This window comes from Triticum urartu, chromosome 5 (assembly GCF_003073215.2).
Source record: "Triticum urartu cultivar G1812 chromosome 5, Tu2.1, whole genome shotgun sequence".
In the NCBI taxonomy this organism is placed as follows: Eukaryota; Viridiplantae; Streptophyta; class Magnoliopsida; order Poales; family Poaceae; genus Triticum; species Triticum urartu.
This window is the reverse complement of record NC_053026.1, coordinates 558473361-558482688: the sequence shown is the minus strand read 5'-3', so window position 1 is coordinate 558482688 and position 9328 is coordinate 558473361. Positions and strand designations below refer to the sequence as shown.

Sequence of the window (9328 nt, the reverse complement as noted above, 5' to 3'; positions counted from 1 at the left end):
GAAGGAAGGGCAGGCCGCGTGCAGTGCGCGACGTGTAACCGGAGACATTGACTCGCTGGACTTCTTCCCTAAGCCGCGTGGCCCCGGCCAAACCTGAGTGGAGGAAAAAAGAATAGCCGAGAGAGCAAACCAACTCCCCGCCCGGTCCCTCCCCCCCTCGCGAGAAAGGAGAAAACAAAAGCCAAAATGGCGGGGGTCGTCGTCTCCAGCCACCGATCCCCTCCCCACCTCCCCCCACCCCCACCCCCACCCCGCCATTACCACTGTGGCCACTAGCTAGGGTTTCGTCCGCGGCCCCCCATAAGCCCCTCCCCTGCCCTCCCCCCTTCCCGATGCCCTGGTGGAAGCGCTCCGCCCACCGCCCCTCCTCCGCTTCCGCCTCCACGCCCGCCTCCCCCGCCCGCGCCTCCACCTCCCGCATCCCCCGCCACGGCGGCGCCGGCGACCCCGACCACCTGCCCCGCCTCACCAGGCAGCACCGCCTGCGCCATGTCGACGACATCGAGGTCGGGGCCTCCGCGCTCCGCCTCGACGACCCGCACGCCGCCCCGCCCTCCTCCTCCTCCTACCCCGCCAGGAGAGACGCGGTCTGGTCCGGGCTCGCCACCGCCAGCTCCACGCCGATCTCGAGGTCCCCTAGCAGCATGATGGAGGCGGCGCCGGCCAGGTCGTCGTCCACGCCCATGCTGCTGCCGCACCCTCTGCCGCTGCCCCACCATGACGACTCGCCGTGCCGAGGGCCTGGGAGGCCGCTCCCCTCCCCGAGGATGTTCGACGGGGATTGCAACGGGTCGGCCGAGTTCCTGGGGGTTGCAGAGACTGGAGGGGAGAGGCCGTCCACGTTTCCAAGGTGGGGATGCATTTTGTTTGTTTTGTACTTCCTCCGTTCCAAAATAAGTGACTCAACTTTGTACTAACTTTAGTACAAAGTTGAGTCACTTATTTGGACGGAGGGAGTACTAGTTTAGTACATGCTTCAAGCTTCCTTCCTTTGCCGTTCAAGTTCGTATAAACAGCATAACCTTGTTAGTTCTGTTTTAGTACTGATGAAGCGATTAGGGTGTTAGCAAGGAGGCCACTAGCAGTGATTTCTGAATGAGGTTGGGGTTACCAACAATATGGGCATATAAGAAGGCATGACACATGACACTATATACTAAAACTGCCACACTAGTAGCATTTCGACCACTTTGCAGGGCAGAATGTTTTGAGGTTGGTGAGAACAGTTTAGGTGAACAATAAGATGACCAGGGAAGATGGCCTTTGCTATAGTCTAACCATGTTGACGGTCTGAAATTAGCTTGGATTAGGGCTTCAGACATACATTGCTGCATAGTTGCATTCTACCAAGAGGGTTTTAGGCTTTCTGTGAACTTATTAGCTTATGACCAGGAGATCATAGCACCTTAGCAAAAATTGGATGATATGTCACGAAGAGTTATTGTGGTTTTGGACCCCCAGAACGAGTTGAGACAATTTGCTGTTTGGTGCTATGATACCCCATAACATTTTTACTTGATGATGCTTGGTTAAGCTACTTGCCAGTTTATTAGATCTTGACATGAAAAAAAGGCTGGCTCAGATTGTGATTTTTAACTGATGAGTGACTGAGATTGTTTCAGTACTGAAGTCAGTGAAGTGTAATTTGCTTTGATTAACTTCCATGAAGCTGCTAGTAAAGAAGATTGTACATGAACATGATTATTAAAAAAAAACTGTTGTCATGCCACACTGATCAGATTAACTCCATATCCATGTTTCTGATGTTGTTAATGTCTCCGGTGATAGATTTATGCCCCACCAAACTGTTCAAAAGGTTCACGAGCACAATGACTTACGGTCAGCTGGCACACATGGGGCCACCTGTGGCCAACGGAGAAAGACATATAAAGAGAAGTTCCAGGATGGTCCAACTGAAACTTTGAACTTTAGGTTGAATATTCCTGCTAAAAGTGCCCCGAGCAGCGGGTTTTCAAGTCCTGTACAGAGTCCTCGAAGGTTGAGTAATGTAGACTTCTCATCTGCTGCAATATCCATCCAAGGTAGCAATATATTGTCAGCACCATCACCATGGTCTTCAGATCAATCAGGATCTTCACCCCCTTCCACCTCACCTGAAAAATTTGTGGGTGGCCAGGAGCGATCTCCTCGCTCTAGTCCTTTGAGAAGTCCTGCTCTTAGATCAAGATACCCAAGTGCACCTCCATCACCAATGCATACAAACTTGTTCCCAGAGAACCACACTTCTCGTCCTGAGGGCAATCTGAGTGCCAATCTTCACCCATTACCTCTTCCTCCTGTTTCAATGAGCCCAAAGCAAACAAATTTTGGCCACCCGTCAGTTCCAAAAGTCGAGACACCCTCAATGGCTGGTCAGTGGCAAAAAAGGAAGCTCATCGGCAGTGGCACATATGGCTGTGTATATGAAGCTACCAATAGGTATGTTATATTTCATTTTTATTGTAGTAATCGCTTCTCTAAATTTTGAACATACCATCACACCAACATACAGGCACACCGGAGCTCTTTGTGCCATGAAAGAGGTTAACATAATTCCTGATGACGCAAAATCAGTTGAGTCTTTGAAGCAATTGGAACAGGTTCGGCCATACTTGTTTTGATGTTGCTTATTTCTGCTTATGGAGATCATTAGTCTTGTTCAATGTGATTGTTTAATGTTCTCTTTTCTTGTTGAGGATTAAGAAGCATATTTTTACTTATGCTCACATTTGGTTTGTCTTCCTTTTACCACTATACAATACTTCTTAAGTATATGTAAAACTCTGACCATACTTGTTTCATTTTTCTGAACTTGGTTGGGTAATAACTGTATACCACTATTTTCTTATGCTATCTAAGGATCATGCAATTATGCACTTCGTCTGATTGCTCATCACCTTTGTTTCAGGAAATTAAATTCCTTAGCCAATTTAAGCATGAAAACATAGTGCAGTACTACGGCAGTGAAACTGTAAGTTCTACTTGCCCACACCGAGGGAATTAACAGTGCTATATAATTTTGCTATTAACGGTGATATGGGCACCTTGCAGACTGAAGATAGATTCTACATATACCTGGAATATGTTCATCCGGGTTCAATTAATAAGTACATTAGTAAACATTGTGGTGCAATGACAGAATCAGTTGTCCGCAACTTCACTCGCCATATCCTTAACGGTCTTGCTTTCCTCCATAGCCAAAAAATTATGCATAGGTAATTTTTCTTTTTCATTATTTGTTCTTTATCTGATAATTGTTCGCCACTGGCTGTTTCCTAACTTTCTGAACCTAACCTTTGTTCAGTTTTTTACATTATCTCTTGTTTTTCCCTTATACCATTTGTCAGATTGCTTGGTCCTATTTTTCCCTTCCAACTTTATTTTGCATTCAGTTCATTTTGTTTTCTTGAGCCTCTTGTACAGCTCTATCCACATCTCAAGGGCTGATTCTGATCCCATTATTGTCTGTTAGCAAGTATTGGTTGGCTAAAATGACACATGGATGATGGATGTAGATAACATTATTATACTTTTGCAGGGACATTAAAGGAGCAAATTTGCTTGTTGATGTCAATGGCGTGGTTAAATTGGCAGACTTTGGAATGGCTAAGCATGTGAGTTCCACTTTGCGTCTTGGCTTATAATTTTTGACAGCACTGGCACTTTGCACATAAGTACTTAGTAGTCACTTTAATGTCTCGTCGGCTCGAAGTACTCAGTAGTCACTTTGAGAAGGATTAGACACAGATGAACATTTGCCTACCTTTAATTTTACGTCGCATTATGACCACCTGAGCATTATGTCTGCCATAAGCTGTTAATCGTAATTTTGACATTTGATATGAGTACTTGGTAAAACATTTCAATATTTCTTAGTTGGATTGGACCATTGGTTATTATTTCGAAGTAGTTTGATATGACATTAACTTTGGTATTCCTTACTTCTATAGTTATATTTTTAGTGCATACCCTGAGAGGCAATGAATTTACTATTACACCGTTTATTTTTCTCTTGGACCTGCGCTTTCAGGTTTTTCTTATTTGCCATGGTGCTACTTTTGTAATTAATTTGCTTGACTGTTTCTTCTTCTTTTCAGTTGAGCACTGCAGCTCCAAATCTTTCACTGAAAGGAACACCATACTGGATGGCCCCTGAGGTGCGAACTAGTTAGTCTTTATATTAATCATAGTTTTCCTTTTTCCTCATCATGGTAAGGTTAATTTCGGATTCTCAAGCGTAGTAGGCATTGTTTTATTTACTGACGTGCAGAAAATACTTGTGCGTTCTAATTTGTTGACGACAGCCAAAGTAAACTGCATCACAGTTTCTGTTGGATACCATGTAAATGTAATGCATTAGTCCACTGCACTACTTAGGAACACATATAAAGCAGTTAAGCCTGTTTTAGCGAGTCTCGTGCTCATCGAAAGGTTCCAGGTTGTAGCTGGGTCTGTTAGACCAAATAGGGCTACCTCCACTCTTAGGCTTCTTCAGTTGGAGCTAGAATCACCTTTTTGCATACCAAAAAGGCAAAAACACATCTAGGGGCCTTGAATTGTTCCATCAGTTTCACATTTCGTTTAGAAAAAAACTATCGGAAGGTGATACATTGATAGTCCCACCCAACTGGGCATTTCAATAAGGTTTGTTTGATCCACCCAACAATGGGATTTGTCCTATATACATTCATCCCACTTCCAAAACTACTGGCTACCCACAACTCCAAGTCAATGGCAATGCAGCACTTGGTTCGGTTCGGTTCCGGCACCCTCGCTGTCTTTCCTCTGCCATGTAGGATTGACACGCCTACTCCATACCTCGTGTTGGATGTCGTGATGTTGTTTCCAAGAAATAAAGGATGATGGTGACGGCATCACACTCCTCCATCCACCTTTACCTGTGTCTCCTTCACACTTTCATGCTGGACCGCAATCGCTACTGCCTCTTCTGAGTCAGATTTGGGCACCACCAGGAGGATTCAGAAGGAACTCAATGGTGGAATCTTCAATCACGAGTTCCACAACCTTCAACACATACGGCGATATCAAGGATAAGTACAGGTTGTTGATGGCTGTCAGAGCCAGCTAAGAGTGATGGATAAAATCTTCTGTTTAGTGAGGAGGTCGTTTTTTTTGTCTCTGTAGTTTCCTCTCTCTAGGTTCTGTATAAGGGAGGTTGTTTTCATATATTGGGTCGTTGTAAACTCTTTCTTGCTTAATATATTCACGTCCAGCTCTCCTGCATGTTCGTGAAAAGATTTGGGAACCACCATGGCTGTGTAGATAGTCACTCTTAATGGAGCTTCTGTTATGATGTATGCTTTTTGCTTCTCTTCTCACACACCCTCAGTCTTGAGGTCACCGCGGTCGATATGCAGCTTCACCCTTGTAAAATGGCTGTAAATACGTTATCTTAAGAGAAATTTAACCACAGGGGTCTACCCTACTGTTTCCTTGTGAGTAATTAACTGAAACTAGCTCAAAACCTCCTGAAACTTTGTCAAAACTTTCTGACAACTACATGATAGCTCAATTCCAGGGATCTGAAACTTGCTGAAATCCACATGAACTTGCTACCCTGTTGTAGGTTTTGAAACCCATATGTTAGAACTTTGTTCTGAAGCCTGAAACATTCTTGTAACGCAGTAGCAAAATCTGAAACAAAAAACGTGGTTAAAGGGGAACGGATCCCTCCCTTAACTGCACATTGTTAGATAGAAGATGAGACCTTTCTGCGGATTTCACGCAGATAGCACCCCACAGGTTCGAACGCTGGTCGGTGAGTTTACCACTGTAAACTCTAGCCACCGAGCTAGCGCTCGGTTCTCGTGAAACCTGAAACCTGAGTTTGTTGATACACGAAACTTGCCGAAAGCTTGCTGCTGAAACTGAATTTTTACTGAACCATGAAGCTTGACTCCTAAAGGAATGATGCTTTAGTGCAGTCATCGTCTCATTGCGCATGAGGAAGACCAACATGGTTATAGCCTGTGCTGCATTGATGGCATGTGACAACACCTTGAAAAGGTCTGCTAGAGGTGGACATCACACTGACAATGCCAGCAAGGTATTTACAGCATATTCCCCTGGGCCTGCATTGAGGCCATGGCAAGTTCTCAACCGTTAGTACCTGCAGGTGGATGATTTTGGGACTAAAGCACTTGAGATGGTGTGAGTTCGGTTCTCTGATTAGGTTTGACCAAGTGGTTGATACCTATCCTGTCTAGCCATGCCAATAATTTTTAACATTTAAAGATTGAACTGCATTTGCGCAATGTAAAATAATGACTTCTCTAGCAGAGAAACTGTGTGTAGCCCACCAAAAATGCTTACATCCATTTCATGTAGTCTTCTTGTGGACATGGCGCTCAGGCAAGAAAAGCAGATGTTCCAAATTCTCAAAAGCGATTCATGCATTTAATGGAACTTTATTTTCATGCAATGTGTTTGCTACAGCACCTAAGAGAGCTGATTTCTCGAACATTCAGCCTGCCTAAGGTATTATAATTTCCATAAAATCACGCCAATAACTTAAACATGTGAACAATATGCTCAGGGGATGCTTATCATCCCACATAGATTAGATTTTGTGACGACCTTTACTAACTTTATATGTCTTGAAATTAAGAAAGAACATCCACTTAATAACATCCTTAAACTACAGAAGTTCACGTTTCAACCTTAAATTCGTAAACCATTTATTTCCAGTCTTGAACCCTGAACTACCGTAAAAGGGCAAGAAAACACCGATTTCACAATTTATGGTTGAAATAAGCAGTTTACAGGTTCAAAGTGAAATGTTAACTTGTGTCTTGTGCAGTAGTTCAAGATTGCAAAGTGTTTTTTTTCTTCTAAATCTGATAGCATTTTTGGTTTGCACTCTTGTTTGATATGAAATCATTTAGTTTGAATGGATATTTTACTGTAGAATCACATCATTGGGCATACTGCTAAGTTGGCATTTAGATTTACAAATTCTTTGGTTTTGCCTTTTGGTTTGTTTCATAGAGCTGTAAGCTGCATCTCATTGGTCATTGCTTATATGGCACAGTCACACTTGCACATTTGTATCCCAGGTTGTCCAGGCTACACTTGTCAAAGATGTAGGCTACGATCTTGCTGTTGATATCTGGAGCCTCGGTTGCACAATTATTGAGATGTTCACCGGCAAGCCTCCTTGGAGTGGTCTTGAAGGGGTAAATAATTCAAACCTTTGTCCGTTTTGTAAAATCAGGATGTGTTGTATGAGTTGGACTTATGTAATTAGGGTAGCTCGCTTCTCATTAGTTAGTTTTGTATATGAATGATGATAATTGCCACACATTGGTCTAAATAAAATTGCGAATGGAGAAGTAATGTACTCCCTCCGTTTTTTATTTACTCCACATATTAGCTTTTTCTAAAGTGAAACTTTACAAACTTTGACCAAGTTTATAGAGAAAAATATTAACATATACAATACCAAATCAATACCATAGATTCATCATTGAATATATTTTCACATCATATTCATTTTTTGCTGTAAATGTTCGTATTATTTTCTATGAACTTGGTCAAACTTTATAAAGTTTGACTTCAGTCAAAGTTAACATGCGGACTAAATAAAAACGGAGGAAGTATGTCAACATTTGGGTATTTCCCTTCCCTGTCTTGGGATTCTGAAGCATGGAATCTGCTTGTCTGTGGTGCAACAGCCTGCCGCAATGTTTAAGGTGTTGAATAAAGACCCACCAATTCCAGATAATTTATCATCAGAAGGGAAGGATTTTCTGAAAGGCTGCTTCAAGAGAATCCCGTCTGAGAGACCTACAGCAAGCAAGCTGCTTGAACACCCATTCATCCAAAATTCAAATCACTTCAGCCAGCACGTTTCTGTACATTCTCCTGCAGGAAATAAATCCCCAGTAAGCTTGCCTCAGTTGCTGTATCCCCTTGAGTTTCGAGATTTTTGTGGACGTTCATGACTTTTCATGTTAATGCCAGGATGCTGGACACTGTTCAAGAGAAAAGAAGTCCTGGAAGACTGAGCCTTGTGTGAGAGGGAAACAGACAAATACAAACGGGTGTGTACTTTCTTCACACTTCTCTGTCTGTAATTTGATGTTTGATCTGTTCATGAAAGGTTTGCACTATTACAGATCTTGACCTTGTTATTCTTTTATTGCCTTCCGACCAGCGAAACAAGCAGCTCTAGATGTCCCGGGTCATTGGGTCATCGTTTGACCGCCCCAACCAGCTTGGATACTCATAGCTTGTCCCCTCCACCGACGAGTTATAAGTCTAGTTCTGGTTCTTCAGCTCATAATACACCGAACGGCATGCATTTTTCAATCGCATACCCTCAGCCCAGTCCACTACCGAGGCCTAACGGAAAGGAATCATTAAACATGTTTTCATATTGAAGAAGGATGGGCAAGCAGTCGTGTAAAGTATCGATGTAAAGAACGTCCCCTCGGTAATGATTGCAACGGGATATGTGTATGCTTATTTTCGGGGGAAATGTGGTGATCCCTTTGTAGCAAATTGTTTAGGGTTAGCTGTAGGTATAGCTAATGTTCCTGATTGTTGCCAGCACATAGGACATTAGGGTTGTAGTTGTAGCCTGTGTGGTGTTCATGTTGTAATCATGCCTCGATGTAATCATTTTTGATGATTTTTTGGGGGGGTCTTGAGTAATAATATGCGTGAATTGGCAACAGGAGATCAAGATAGACAATGTTTGTGTGTGTGCTCTCTGGGTTCAAAATTGGAACGTATGGTGTATTGTTCAGTGGTGGTAATTGCTTGCTCATTTGTTGTGGTCACGAGGTCCATGCTGGTTATTCTCCCTTGGCTTGATGAGCTTATTTATCATCACCCGATGGGCTACTTGCAGTTGTATCTTCAGTGGCATGTAAGTTCCAGGCAAATCTATGTGTCTCTGTAGAACATGCGTTCTCCATAGCCACGAAATAGCCTTTGGCAGTGTGATTGACACGATAATGATAAAATGATACAACGTCATGGATTCACGGCAAGCGATCGCCTCCAGCGTCTCGGGATCGTCGACTCCCTGAAACACAAATGCAAGGCCGAGGCTCCCAGGTATTGCCCTTGCGCGTCGTGAGCAGCTGCCGCAACCGTGCCCATTGTTCATTCTTCCAGACTGCAGCATCAACATTCAGCTTCACAAACACCCCCCCCCCTGAAGAAAAAAAGCTTCACAAAACCCTCCTGGAGGTGGTATCCATCGGTGTGCCCGCGCCGCTGATGGCCGGAGCACAGCCGAGACCTTTTACGTGCTCCGCTGATTGTAGCTTCTTGGATAGAAAGTTATGCACAAAAGCAC

General features: G+C 43.6%; 1 protein-coding gene across 1 annotated transcript; it reads left to right on the top strand.

Annotated features, from left to right (window-relative positions):
* The first annotated feature begins 227 nt into the window (after positions 1 to 227).
* LOC125510691 (mitogen-activated protein kinase kinase kinase 5-like) lies at positions 228 to 8728 on the top strand. The gene is made up of 11 exons (XM_048675940.1): positions 228 to 850; positions 1789 to 2439; positions 2513 to 2600; positions 2909 to 2971; positions 3052 to 3215; positions 3539 to 3614; positions 4098 to 4157; positions 7077 to 7196; positions 7695 to 7904; positions 7984 to 8063; positions 8177 to 8728. Exons 1-11 carry the CDS (start codon positions 333 to 335, stop codon positions 8400 to 8402), a joined length of 2256 nt encoding a protein of 751 aa, XP_048531897.1. The 5' UTR covers positions 228 to 332; the 3' UTR covers positions 8403 to 8728.
* The last annotated feature ends 600 nt before the right edge of the window (positions 8729 to 9328 follow it).

Coding starts and splice junctions, on each gene's coding strand:
- LOC125510691 (XM_048675940.1), top strand. CDS start 333: ATGCCCTGGTGGAAGCGCTCCGCCCACCGCCCCTCCTCCGCTTCCGCC. Junction 2,972..3,051: donor AGTACTACGGCAGTGAAACT/GTAAGTTCTACT, acceptor GGCACCTTGCAG/ACTGAAGATAGATTCTACAT. Junction 7,197..7,694: donor CTTGGAGTGGTCTTGAAGGG/GTAAATAATTCA, acceptor GTGGTGCAACAG/CCTGCCGCAATGTTTAAGGT.